The following is a 14,850-nucleotide window of genomic DNA, read 5'->3' as shown; positions in this document are numbered from 1 at the left end:
ATATATTCTTTTCAACTTAATGGTGCTACATACGGTTATATTCATCCAACTCGAGATTTACATTAGGGAGATCTCATAATTATCAAATTTGTGTACTGATTTGCCAACAAAATTAATTATTATATTAATTGCTCATTGTTTACAAGTTGAAGGGCAAATTGTTATTTAAGTCGCCTTAATTATGTAGGGCAATTTGCTTATCTATTGCCATGATGCAAGCATATATAAAACAAGCAAATTAATATCAGCCAATCATCACTGTCAAATTACACTCTCCACCTCATAAACCAACAAGAAAATCATTATTGTTACTTTATTGCCGGCATGAGCAAATATCCAGAAGAACAAGGGCATACTAGCAAAATAATAAAACTTTCACAAATTGCATTAATAAAAAATTACCAAATTTTCTTTTAGAAAAAGCATTAAAATAAAAATAGAAAGAGATTCGAATCTTGAAATAAGAACATTCCAAATAAAATTCGAATCAAACGGCTATAAAATTCCCATCTAAAAACATTCCAAAGCATAATTCCATTGGGCACCCTCTATTTCTTACTCGCCAATTATTATTTTTGCCAACCTTGAACAACATTAACAAGAAACTCTCTTTCCCTAAGAAAACCCACCACCGTCTCTCCGCCGGAAAACCCCATTTCCGGTGGCGGGAACATAAATTAAACCTTTTTATCCATCTGGGTATTTCTTGTTCATATGATCTTTCTTTTCTTGTTTATGAATATTTAAAACTAATTAGTTGCTGGTTATATCTGTTTCTTGGTTGTTTTCTGTATTATTTTCATATTAAAATGGTGATGGAAGTTGCATCTCCCAAGAAAGCTTCGATAACAGAGGTATTACAGAAAGTGTACGGCAATTTTGGGTCAAATAGTGGCAACTTTAATAATAACAACAATAATAATAATAATGTAAAGAAATATTATATTCATGAAAGTGAAGATGATTTTGAAGACGAAGATGGGACTATGGAGCTTGTTCAAATTGGTGCAGAAAGAACCAAAAATGTGTTGATTCTTATGAGTGATACAGGTGGCGGTCATCGTGCTTCTGCTGAGGCCATTAAAGATGCTTTCAAGCTCGAGTATGGTGATGAATACAGGGTATGTTTTCTTGTTTTTTGTTTTGTTTTGTTTCTTGGATCTCATTAATTTTATGTAGATTCTTTTGGTTTTCTTCAACTTTATTTTCAATGATGTGTATTGTTTTGTAATCTTTAGACTATTTTTGTTCTGTTTTGTACGTTGATGTTTGTTTTTTTCTTTCATTCTTTCTTGAGTGTCCGTTTTTTAGTTTTTCTCCTTCAACAAGAATTCTCCATTGCAATCAAATTTAAGTTGTGATGAAGTTTCCAATTTTGGATCTTTAACGAATTAATACAGAAAATAAGGTTAAATACGTGTTTTGATTCTCTGTTTTCATGAAATCTTATGCTTCAAGATTGTTCTATCTCAAATCTGAGTAATGTCAAGTTTAATTTGCTTCTCAGATTTAATTTCTTTTGACTGTTTATGATTATTTTCAGCTTCTGCTAAATAATTAATTGAGAATTAATTTTGATTGCTGAATTTAGAAATGCCATGAAATAGCTAACAGAACTATAAACACCCTATCATTTTTTTTGGTACTAATCTTTTATTTGGTCAAATTCTACTTTGAAATTTATTTCATTCGATAACTTTACAGTAAATGAATTTCTACTTGAACCAACCACAATTATATCCTTTTACAAATGAATATCGTAAAATGTAATCGAATTCATTTTTACCAAATGCATCGAGCGTAAATATATAATTTATGTGAACATGGTTTCAGATAATTGTGAAGGATGTGTGGAAAGAGTACACAGGATGGCCATTGAATGACATGGAGAGGCAATACAAATTCATGGTGAAACATGTTCAGCTATGGAAGGTGGCATTTCATAGTACCTCTCCGAAATGGATACATAGCTGGTATCTTGCTGCAATTGCTGCTTACTATGCCAAGTACTTAATTTAATCTCCTTAACCATTCTCAGTTTTTGTGTTCTTTTAACAATTTTGAAACTCTAAATTAATGGAAATCTATTATGATTGAAGAGAGGTGGAGGCCGGTTTAATGGAGTACAAGCCGGATATTATCATCAGCGTTCATCCGATGATGCAGCATATTCCTTTATGGGTTCTTAAATGGCAAGGTTTACAAAAGAAAGTGGTTTTTGTTACTGTCATTACGGATCTCAATACATGTCATCCTACATGGTTAGTTTAGTTAGTTAGTTAGTTAGTTATTACCTGTTTTATTGCTTTAATTCACCATTGGAAAACTATTGTTAGGTTTCATCCCGGAGTTAATAGATGTTACTGCCCTTCGAATGAGGTAGCCAAGAGGGCATTAGTAGATGGTCTCGATGAGTCTCAAATCCGTGTTTTTGGCTTGCCTATTCGGCCTTCTTTCGCTCATGCAGTTCATTCTAAGGTGCATAATCTTTGATCATATACAGTCAAATTATGCACACTTGTTCTCTAGCAAATAATAGCATAGAAGAATCCGGTCTAATGTTGATTACGTTATCTTTTTATAGGATGAATTAAGAGAGGAGCTTGAGATGGATCCTGATTTGCCTGCAGTTTTGCTGATGGGTGGTGGTGAAGGTATGGGTCCTGTTAAGAAAACTGCAGAGGCTTTAGGACAATCACTTTTCGATAAGGAACTTGATAAACCAATCGGACAATTGATTATAATATGTGGGCGTAATAAGGTTCTTAAATCTTCTCTAGAATCTATGGAGTGGAAGATACCTGTTAAGGTAGTTGATTTTACTTCTTGTTACATGAATCATACGTAACGCAAGCGAAAGAATATATTGTCTGATCAGCTATTTCTATCTGTGTTTTGCAGATCAGAGCATTCGAAACACAGATGGAGAAATGGATGGGAGCTTGTGACTGCATAATCACCAAAGTATGCTAGAGAGTTTCTATCTTATAGTGTATGTTGCATAGAATCTGAAACGCTGAAACTGGAAATGAGAAAACGACATTATTACAAGAACATGTTAGAAGTATACAATTTTTAATTTTAGTAGCATTTTTGAAAACAGAAACAAAATGCTGAAACACAAAACTCGATAAGTTTTCTAGATGTTACGTTTCTACATTCTGATAATGCATTCTGATAGAATCTGTTGGTGACCATGATTTTATAGGCTGGACCTGGTACAATTGCAGAGGCATTGATCAAAGGCCTACCAATTATACTCAATGACTACATTCCTGGACAGGTAGCAATCGGCAGAAACACAGTCAATGATAGATTGACATTTTATTATTATGAATTTATGATTTTTAAAAGCCTTTTTCTTCATGATTTTCTGATTTCAGGAAAAGGGCAATGTGCCTTATGTGGTAGACAACGGAGCTGGTGTGTTCATCAGAAGTCCTAAAGAAACAGCAAGAGTCGTAAAAGAATGGTTTACGACGAAAAAAAACGAATTTGAGACAATGTCAGCGAATTCACGTAAGCTAGCACAACCGGAAGCAGTATTCGACATTGTAAGAGACATGCATCAGCTTGCTCAAGAACGAGGTCCGCTAGCCAAAATACCTTACATACTGACATCATCATTTACAGGACTAATATGATTGATTTAATAATTATACAAATATTAACATTAACAGCAAGGTTTGATCTACTACTGCATAACAGCATGCGATGTACAGCTAGCTCTATAATTGAATTATATTATCATTCTTTGAGCACCAAAAACAAGGTGTAAGCATGCTATGATTGATGATGAACACTGAACACCAAAAAATGAGGGGTCATTTCTGCTAATTAGGCATTCTCTGATGTTCAAAAGGGTTTGTGATTTTTTAGGTTTTTTTTGAGAGAAGTTAGGATTATGAGTCAAAAGTAAATTATGTTTGTAATCTGTTTTTTCTAATTCAGTGTCTATTTATTTGTGTTTAGGGTTTATTGCTTGAAATTTTGGCCTTGTATTTGTTATGAAGGATGGAATCTTCTTTACAAGAAAAATGTAAAAAATAAATAAATTTGCTTGCCTTAGAATTGAACTTCCTGTTCTTTAAAGGTTGGTTGAAAGTGATAGTATATTAGGATGTGCACAAAATGAAACTAAATCGAATAACCATATTTGAACCGACAAATTCAATTTGGTTTGGCTCGAGTTGATATTATAACAAGTTAGTTTTTTTTTTCATTTCAATGCAATTCATTTTGAATTTGGACATAAAAGATATGGTTAAATTTTAATACAAAACGAATTATATTAACTAGTTCGGTTTGAATTTTTTTATTAATTTCTAAATTTTAGCTAAATTCTAATTTGATTTAGTTCCGTTTGAAGCACACCTAAAGACTAAATGACAATTTTTTTTTTTTCAAAGATGATGATTGATCTTTTAAAGTCTCAATTGTTAATGATTAGTTACGGAGGTGTGATTTGAAGCCATAAGTTGGTAATGATGGTGATGGGAGCTTTAGAAAGAGTAGGACATAAGTTAGTTGAGAAGCAGACAGTTGAAGACAGTTTATTGTGTTCTTCCAACTCTTATTACACCTGCCTTGTCTTTTCTTCTATAACATGAACTTCAAACTATCAACTGTCCTCATTTGGATTCTCCACCACAAGCTACTAATATCTATTTTAATTATGTGAATGAGTTGAGTCAACTAATGAATCACTTGAAATTGACTAGGAATTTTGATTTTAATTGAGTGGAATTTAGGTTTCAGTCATTGGAAATATTTGAATTGTTGGGTTTTATTGGTTCATAACGCAGCGGAATTTCAAAAATTTAGCTAAAAACCCAAACCAAGATCCATGTAATTCGAATTAAACAGAACAATTACTTACTTGTATGTCGAATTCAACAGCAATGTAGGAAGGAAGGAGGTGGTTCACTTTGGTGATACCTGGCCTCGGATCAGAAACGCCTCCAAAAGAACGCGTCCTCTACGAGTATCCACACGAACAGACCTTAGCCAAAACTAGTGCTTGTGTGCTAGCACTATTGCTTCACAAGCAATTTCGAATTTTTGTGATTTAGTGAATAATGAATTTCGTCATTCTCAAACCAACTGCTTAATGAGTATTTATAGTGATAAATAACACTAGGGTTTGAGACAAATTCGAATTTCAATCTCATTGCAATTCTACAAGTTTATGTTTATCAAAAACTCCTTTTTGATAATTATCCATATATATTAATTACTATATTTATTATCTTCCAAAAATAATAAATTAAGGAAAACACTTATCCTTAAATTTCGAATTAATATATATATTTATTAATATATATATATATTACGAATTATATATATATATATAATTAATCACTTAATTACATTGGGTACAACCCATAACTGTTTTGGGCCTGTTCTTAGTGTGCGACCCTGTAGGTTCATATAACGTTGGCAGTAGGCTCGAAATCCCTATTTCAGCCCACAAGTCATAAGTGGCCTCTAGCAAGACATTATGACTACCCAAGTTATATGAATATCGATAATCCGATTTAACCATTTACAATAATATTTTAATCCCTTTATCTCTCGATATCCAGATTGAATATAAGGCATAGTTATGTCATCTTTATAACATTCAATCATTAGTTTCTTGACTCTAAGTAGACTGAAAATGACAACTTCTTATCAATTAGCATGGCCATGCATTTACTTCAGTCTATCTTCTTCAAGGGGCCCATAGATATCTTACTCAAATAAATGAGGGACAAATTCCTTCTCAGTCACTCACATTTCTCACATAGTTACTTTCATATCCAATGACAATCTATTCCATTATCCTGTTAAAGATAATGTAAGACTGTATCAAAATATGAAATAACTATGTAGAAATCCATGATGATTTCAAGGTCAAAGGATTATACTAATAGAACTGTAATGAGAATTACTTATGACAGTGATCTATGTAGTATTCTCACAGTGGGTCATCCAGTGCCTTATTTCTCAAATAGCACCTATGATTTGACTTAATATCTCATATACATGATTAGTAAAACATAATCATCAGTCAACATCATACTAGTCTCAATGTTCTATTAAGACTAGGGATAGATGGTATATAATTCTTTTATTAAACCTAAGGGTTCTACTATCAAGTCACATACTCGATGACCTTAGAAAGAATTAACCATTCAAGTATTTTAATCATTAATATAAAATGATAAAAACTGCCAATCAATAAATAATAAAATGATAAAGTCAAAACATGGTCAAACATGATTGACCTAGTGCATATCACTAACATGAATATCAAGCGTAATTCAAATATCAGAATACTCGGCTCGTCAAGCTTGCGAGTCAAATCGTATTTTTATAACATCTTTTTAAATTATACATATTTATAATCGGCTTAATATTAAAATTAAAATTTTATAGGTGAGATCAATTCTAACAAATACCTCCAAAAATCCTCTTATTTAGCCTAATTTTATATTTGTTGTGTTAGTTATAGTTATTTTTAAAAATAATATAAATTTTTAGCCAAATGTCAGCCAAATAACAGATGATTTAACATTTAATAAAAAAATGCTGATAGTGTCTTATTTATGAAAAGCAAAAGAGTAATTTTGAGAGGTGGTTGCACTTATTACATCACTAAAGAGAATGGTAGCTATTGACCTATCTATCCTTCTGAAATTACAAATGCAAGTGTGACCTTAAAAACAGAAAAAAACAATCTGCAACTTTCACGCCACCATAAAAAAGCCAACTTGTATCTGTCTTATTGGCTGTTAATGAAACAAATGCCAGATTGCTATATTTTGTGAATTATTATTGACCGTGAAATGTCGGGAGAAAACTAAGCAGTTACATAATGTTCTTATATTCAAAAAAATTACACTACAAAAAATGAGAGCTAAGGGGACAAAAATAAGGGACCATAATATTTTATTGGTCCCCAAAAATTCGAGTTAAATAAAAATGGGGACCTTTAAAAAAGTTGTCCCCAATTCGTCTATAGTAAAATCATTGGGGACGATTTATTCTATTCAATATTGAATCAAAGTCTAAATATAATAGGGGACCAAATTGCTATAATCCCTAATGCTGAAATAGAAACCAAAATGAACTGAGACTATAAAAGTACTTCCAAAAATTTACCAGCGACAGTTTTTTATACCTCTACAAGAAGAAACTCTTCGGTGTATTCATTAGCAAAGCCATAAATTTCAGAATCTTCAAATTCATGGTTAGTTTCTTTTAGAACTTTTATTAAACATAATTTTAATTTTTTTAAAACACAAAATCTTAATCCTATTTTGTAGGATATGGATTGAAATTAGGGTTTTGAATTGGGGAATCAGTTTTATTTAGCAAGAACAATCTGATTTGGACGATCTGTTTGGTTGTAAGAATCTAATTTGGTATAATAATTATACTTTTCTTATTCTTTATGTGCATTTTGGATACAATTAATTTAACTGTTAAATTTTCTATTTAGGATTTGGCATTTAATGTTTCCCTCTGTCTTTTGGGTAGATATATCACAACTTTGAAGAATTGCTTGTTTATCCAATGGTAAGAGTAATTTCATGTGTTCCTTTATACATTGCATTTGTACATTATATCTCAATTGTTTTTTTATGTAAGTAAAATGCTGGTCAGTTTGATTTTTTTTTTTTCAAGTTTTAACATGTTGCCATTGGTTCTTTTCTTTTAACATTAGGAACTCCAAAAATCTCCACAGTTGTAAGCTTACCAAGTGTAATCAAGGTATATTTTATTTGTTTATACTCCACTATATTTTTTTCTCATTTTTTTTTCAAGTTTTAAATTTAACAATCTTAATTAGATTAAATTTTACTCATCAATATATATAACTAGTCGTAAGTCCGCGCATTTGCGCGGAATCAAATTAATATTTCATTTATAACTATTTAATTTCAAACATTAATACAAATAATGTCAAAGAAAAGGTAATATTTTAGCAATAAATATTTTATATATTTTTGTGTTGAAATTTAGTTTTTTTTCCTTTCCCTGACTTTGTTACATTCCTTACAAATTTATATGCAGTTTTTAATTTTAATTTAATGAAATCTGAATCAAATATCATAATTGTTTATGGTCTTCATCAAATATGTTCGTGAGAAATGGTTCTTTTGTAATTGTTAATAAAATTGATGTTCTTTTTCTATTACGAATGTCATAATTATAAAAAGTGTATAATTCAGTATCAGTTTTTAACAAAACGGTATAACTCAGTATCCGTTTTGTAATTATCGATAAATTTAATGACCTTCTTTTAAGACGGTGGCCTCTCTGAAAAATAATTCGATAACTTAGTAACCATTTTTTAACGATTTGACATTTGGTACCATTTTTGTAATATTGAAATAATTCAGTGACCTAGGTAATTTAATATCCTTGCAAACTCCTTAGGTAAATGTTTCAGTAGTTTGTAAAATTTAGTACCATTTTTTTTCTTTTCTAGCTATCTCTTTTATTCTTCCAATTTAGCTTGTTTTTCATGTATATATATAATATTTTATTCGACCATTATCAAGTCATATGGGATTATTAGTCCTATATAAATAAAAATTCTTTTTGTGGTGAACATGATTCAACACTCAAAAATAAATCAAATAAAACATATTTTGAGAATTTTAAAGTTGATTAAAAATGTCTTAAAAATTATGTAGATGTAAGTTTTTCTATAATTAAAATCAAGAAAATAAATGTGTATATCTATTATTTAGATGATATTAATAAAAAAATAAATTAGATACAAAATACATAACTATTCCATACAAATAAATTTTAATTGTAATTTAATTTTTATCTATAATAATTTAACAATAAAAACTAATAATTTAATCAGTAATTATATAAAACAAAAAAGTTACAAACACTAAAATTTCTAAAAAAGTTTATTTGTCTGTATGATATTAAAACAATTTATATGGGTTATGACAATTGTTGAGCACAAAAACAATTCATATATAGCTATTGTTTTTTAATAAAAATAATTACACACACACACACACACATATATATATATATATATATATATATATATATATATATATATATATATATATATATATATATATATATATCCGTAATTGATACTGGTACTTAGTACACAGTTAAAAAAAAATAAAATTGTTAAATAATGTTAAGTGGTTTATTGAAAACTAAATGCTGCAACATGTACTAAGTATTAGGTTAAAGATAAGTATTATATTAAAATCATTAAAAATAATAAGATTAAATTAAGTATTTTAAAAAAGATGGAAACTATGAAAATGTTCTATTTGGTGAGAATGAATGAGATGGCTCCGTTGGTCTCTCAATTATATAATATATAGATAGATATAGATTAATCGTACGCCCGCGCAATTGCGCGAAATTAAATTAATATTTAATTTAAATAATAGATTTTTTTGAAATTTTAATAAAAGAAAGCAAAATACATAATAGAAATAAAAATTCATAATCTACAAACTGATTAAAAAATATATAATTCTATTGTAATAATAAGAATTAAAGTTGTATGTACTCCTTTAAATTAACATGTGCATTTGTGTGTGCAAGTTTATACCAGTAGTAGGGAAATTTATTTCGATTGGCTGCATATAATTGGAATCCCCTTTGCGTGCAGCCTATTAATAAGAAAAATCAAAGGGCAATTTTCGTTGGAGTATTGTAATTTGTGTCCAACCTTACCGATCCTCCTTTCACTTTGTAATAATCTTGTTTGCGTATTTCGTAAATGAAATTAGATACGTATCAAATGACCTAATAATTGGTATTTGTACAACCTGTCTATCAACTATCTAGTATCTACTTCATATATTAGAAGCAAATTAATATTTTTGTTTAAAATAAATAATTAAATATTTTTTCTCGACAATTAATATTTTATACTAATTTATGTGTAATCAACAAACAAAATTCTAATACTAAAATAAAAAAATAAAAACTATGCACAAAATTTTCAAAAATATAAATCAAATGTCATAATTTTTTTACATACGACTTGTATAAAGTACCGTAGTATTAAATTATAGTGATAATATTATTTTAATATTTAAAATAGAATTTGTGATCGAAAAAGATAGAGTTATTTTAAGATAAAAAATGATTTGGAGACGGCCGTAAAACCTAAAAAAAAGAATATAAAGCAATCAAATTTTTATATCAAGTCGAAATTTAATGTATATTAGCTTTGGTATAACTGTATCTCGCTCACCATTACACATTACAAATCTAGATTAATTTCAAATAATAATATTCTAACTAAAATGCAAATGAAGCATCACCTGAAGAGATTGCATAACTAATTAATTGACCTGCAAGAAAAAAATAATGTACCATAAATATCATGGATATAAAAATTGCTCAAATAGTAATTTTTACTTTAGATTATGCATGATTTCGAACTTCTATTCTATATTATATCCACTCGCCCGCACAACATAATATACAAAAGGTTTTAATACATTAGTTTAGAGATAAACCTTTTCATTATATGCTTCTAAATATATAATGAAACATCTTCAATGGAATTAGAAAACTTTGCTGTAGTTTTTTAAATACATCGGTAACATGTATATATCATTACTCTACAAAAAAAAAACAATCAATGATAAACAAATACAAACTCACCTGAAAATTATAAATACACCTATAATACCATTGGCTGAATACCATGAGCAAGATTAGTGAGGAAACCCAGATAATAAACTAATGTTTAAAGTCAATACATGGATTTTTCAATTTTATTACTCAGGTACGAAGAAAATTACAATACATGAATAAAACAATATTAATCACGATCACCTGTGTGCATTCTGCTGTATTTTTCTTTTGTGCTCATATTAGTTTCAGCGATATGGTTGATTTTGAATTTTTCTATTTATCGATAGAATAATAGTAAAATAGATTTGGTATTTCATATAGCTTAGTACTCTAAATAGATTATACTTCTTTTTAATTTAGGTTTAATTAGTAATATTTAAATGAAGTGAAAATTTATGAGTAGTTTAATAAAGGTGGGAACTTATGAGATTTTTTTATTTTATGAGAATTAATGAGAAAATTCCATTTGATGAGAATGAATGAGAGGGCTCCGTTGGTCCTCTCAATTATATAAGTATATAGATTTTGAAATTATTCTATAAGTAGAAGGGTATGACTATAACTATTGTTAGCAATGATGAAGTTGTAGAAGTGAAGTGTTAAGTCGCAAAAATGATAGAGATGCAAGAATGACTCATTAAAGAATTCCTAGAAACACTCGATAACATGCACAACGAGTTTCAATTTACAAATAGTCAAGTTGATACCGTAAGTTATTAATAAACACGTTCATTATCTATATGTAATTGAATTTTTGTAAGATCATATTTTTAATATTACTATCTTTATATTTTAATTTTAACTTTTTTTGCAGGGATAACTTGTCATTGGACGAAAAGATATGGTCTATTATCATGAAGATTGCTAATCAAATTAATGTTTTTTTTGTATTGTTTATTATCTAGATACATTATTTTGCATTTTAAACATTTTTAGTTTGTACTTTTTTGTATTAGACATAATTATTAATGTAAATGAATTATTACTATTTTGAATTTTTAAGTGGTATAATGATATTGAATATTTAGAGTGTTTTTTAATTTTTTTTAGTCTTTATAATTTAGATTTTTTTTTAATATTATATTTTCACTAAATAATTACAGCGTCATTCAATGGGGACAAAATTTTAGGTAGCGATGAAAATCGTCCCTGATATATGGGGACAAAAGTCATCTCTATAAAATGGGGATAAAAATCGTCCCTATTAAATGGGGACAAAAGTCGTCCTTATTAAATGGGGACCATATTGGTCCTCATCTAAGGGGACGATTTTCGTCCCAAAAGTTGGGGACGATAGTCTTCCCCAAAATGGGGACAATTTTATTTGTTTGGTCCCCAATAAAATAGGGGACGGAGGCAATAGGGACAAACCATAAGGATCAATTTAATTGTCCTCTAAAGAATAGAGGACCATTTTTTAAGAATTAGGGGACTATTTTTATGGTCCCCTAATCTATCATTTTTTGTAGTGTTACTTATTCCGTACCATTTTAGAAATTTTATTTTTTTATTTTAAATTAAAATTTTAAAAAATTAAGATGAATAAATTATAAACTAAGACAACTAAAAATAAAATAAAATAAGAAACACATGCATACTAGCAATATTATATATAAATTTTAATAGTTTTAATAATTTTTATTTGAATTTGGCTAAATTTAAAATTTTAAACTTATAAGGGCAACAATTATATATATATATATATATATATATATATATATATATATATATATATATATATATATATATATATATATATATATATATATATATATATATATATATATATATGTCCTTGTGATGATGACATGTGCTGTTTCTTTTTCTATAGCAAATTAAGGTCAATTAAGGAAAAAACCTACTCCCTCCGTCCCAATAGAGTTGTCCACTTTGGGTAAAATTTTTGTCCCAAAACTCTTGTCCACTTTCAAAAAGTAACAATTTTAAAAACCAATCTTTCTATTTTATCCTTATTTAAATTTCACTAATAAAGTAAATTGAAAGTGAACCCTATATTAAATAAGGGTATGACAAGAAAAGTAGAGAAAAAATTATAGGTTCTATAACAATAATTATGTTTTCTTAAACTGTGTGATAAAGGCAAAGTGGACAACTCTATTGGAACGGAGGGAGTATTACTGATTCAAAATATCTAATTAGTGGACCCTAACTTGCTTCCCACCTTTGCCATTCTCATTATATTATAAATTCTGAAATTAAACTAAATATCTGCTTATAATTATGAAAAATAGAAACTTTAATATGCACATGTTAACCCATAAATTCTTTTTACATTAAATCTAGTCTATATTTACAAATCAGAAAATAAAATGAAAAAAAAGAGTCGATAAAGGTTAAGAATAGCCGATTACATAAATAATTAATAAATGGATAAAAAAGATATGAACAAAGGGTCAACGCACCCCCTGAACTTGTGACACGGGGTCATCTAACCCAATTTATACTTTTTTGAGCAACAAACCCCAAAACTCTTCATTTTTGGGTCAAATAACCCATAATTGTTTGTTAAAATGCGTAAAATACAAATCGGAGGTGAGAGATACAAAAATATAATTAGATACTTCCCTAATTGTTGCGATATAATTATTCTAAATTCATTTTTTTGAAATAAAAATATAAATTATTGGGTTATTTGACCCAAAAATGAAGAGTTTTGGGGTTAGTTGCTCAAAAAAGTATAAACTGGGTTAGATGACCCCATGTCACAAGTTCAGGGGGCGCGTTGACCCTTTGTTCAAAAAGATAATTAGTGACTGCCGGTTAAAAAAATAAAATTCATATAATTTATGTAATTCTGCTCTAATATCTCATGAGTGCCACACATTAAAACTGTGAATCTATAAGTCCGATTAAAAATATAAATGTATATATATATATATATATATATGTTTATTATTATTTTAGGTTGATGATAATTTAATAATTTATGAGCTAAAGAAATTATAAAGTTATAAACTAAGAAAATAATTACAACAAAAGCTCAACTCCTAGGCATGAGTAAGGGTGAGCATGGTTCGGTTTGATTCGGTTTGGTTTAGTAAACTCCAAAAACAAACCATATTTTAAGGGAAAATATAAAAACCAAACCACGCCAAATATTTATGTAAAATTTCGGTTCGGTTAACCAAACTTTAGCATCGTTTTCGGTTTGGTTCGGTTCGGTTGGTTAATAGATTTAGATAAAAATTATATATAATTATACGTAATAATTAAAATTATGCATAATAATTTTTACTTATATGTGTGTATTAGTTTATATGTTTTATTTTCATATATGTATCTATACACACATATTATATTTTTATATAAATATTTCAATAAATAAATTTTATATTTATTTAAACATATATAAATATTAATAAAAATAATATTATTGTAAACTTCGTTTTTTCGGTCGGTTCGGTTAACCACTAGTTGAAACCAAACCAAAATCAAAAACCATATTTTTTTATAATTTGAAACCAAATCAATCTATTTTAACCAAACCAAAATTAATTTCGAATTGGTTTGGATCAGATTAATGGTTTGATTCGGTTTTTGCTCACCCCTAGGCATGAGGATAATAACCAAAAACACCAAGACGTGCTCCTCTTAAAAAGACAAACCTGACCCTTTGTCATGTGATGCATCATTATTTAACAAAATAATTCATTCACTGAAAAGAAAATACTAATATTCATCACAATTCTTACAAGCTGTCTAAAAGTATAATAACAAATGATTGTTGATTTTTTTTTTCGAAAAAAACCTTATTATTAGTAGCTAAAATTAAATCACAAGCTCTTTATGTAAATACTTTTTAAAATTATAATAAATCATTGAGTGCCGGCAATGATTTATAATGATAGATTTTAGAAAGGATTAATTATAAAATAAATCAGTCTTTGGAAAATCGGAACGCCGATCTATTTTTTATTGAAAAAACTCTAACACGGTTACTGAAACAATGTATATTATGATGCTCACGTCAGCATTGTTTCCTAAAAAATTGTTCGGTGTTCTGATTTGCCAAACATGAAATTGGTGAATATTTTTTCCAAATTTTAGAGTTCATGTTGTAATTGCAAATCCCGGTAAAGTTCATGATTTAATTTGCAGTTAACCCTTTTAAAAAGCATTATTCTAAAATTCACGTATTAATCAGGTTGGGCTAGGCTTTGGCAACAAAGTCCAGTCCGGTCAGTACTGCAATTTGAACAG

At 28.5% G+C, this 14,850-nt stretch overlaps 1 protein-coding gene and 1 long non-coding RNA gene across 2 annotated transcripts; both read left to right on the top strand.

The window, feature by feature from the left end:
* The first annotated feature begins 528 nt into the window (after positions 1-528).
* LOC126665018 (monogalactosyldiacylglycerol synthase 2, chloroplastic-like) lies at positions 529-4,076 on the top strand. The gene is made up of 8 exons (XM_050357671.2): positions 529-1,121; positions 1,834-2,006; positions 2,100-2,261; positions 2,337-2,478; positions 2,585-2,809; positions 2,902-2,964; positions 3,209-3,283; positions 3,384-4,076. Exons 1-8 carry the CDS (start codon positions 810-812, stop codon positions 3,642-3,644), a joined length of 1,413 nt encoding a protein of 470 aa, XP_050213628.1. The 5' UTR covers positions 529-809; the 3' UTR covers positions 3,645-4,076.
* Positions 4,077-7,010: 2,934 nt separating this feature from the next.
* LOC126665503 (uncharacterized) lies at positions 7,011-11,581 on the top strand. The gene is made up of 4 exons (XR_007637650.2): positions 7,011-7,234; positions 7,525-7,563; positions 7,712-7,758; positions 11,444-11,581. It is a non-coding gene; the product is annotated as an uncharacterized LOC126665503 (long non-coding RNA).
* Positions 11,582-14,850: the final 3,269 nt, after the last annotated feature.

The sequence above is a fragment of the Mercurialis annua genome, linkage group LG1-X (assembly GCF_937616625.2).
Source record: "Mercurialis annua linkage group LG1-X, ddMerAnnu1.2, whole genome shotgun sequence".
Classification (NCBI taxonomy): domain Eukaryota; kingdom Viridiplantae; phylum Streptophyta; class Magnoliopsida; order Malpighiales; family Euphorbiaceae; genus Mercurialis; species Mercurialis annua.
Note: the sequence above shows the minus strand (reverse complement) of the source record. Positions and strands in the feature narration are given on the sequence as shown.

What these genes read in the sequence shown, in the direction of transcription:
- LOC126665018 (XM_050357671.2), top strand. Translation starts at nt 810, where the DNA reads ATGGTGATGGAAGTTGCATCTCCCAAGAAAGCTTCGATAACAGAGGTA. An exon ending in GTGACTGCATAATCACCAAA is followed by an intron (nt 2,965 to 3,208) that starts GTATGCTAGAGA and finishes ATGATTTTATAG; the next exon opens with GCTGGACCTGGTACAATTGC. An exon ending in ATGACTACATTCCTGGACAG is followed by an intron (nt 3,284 to 3,383) that starts GTAGCAATCGGC and finishes TTCTGATTTCAG; the next exon opens with GAAAAGGGCAATGTGCCTTA.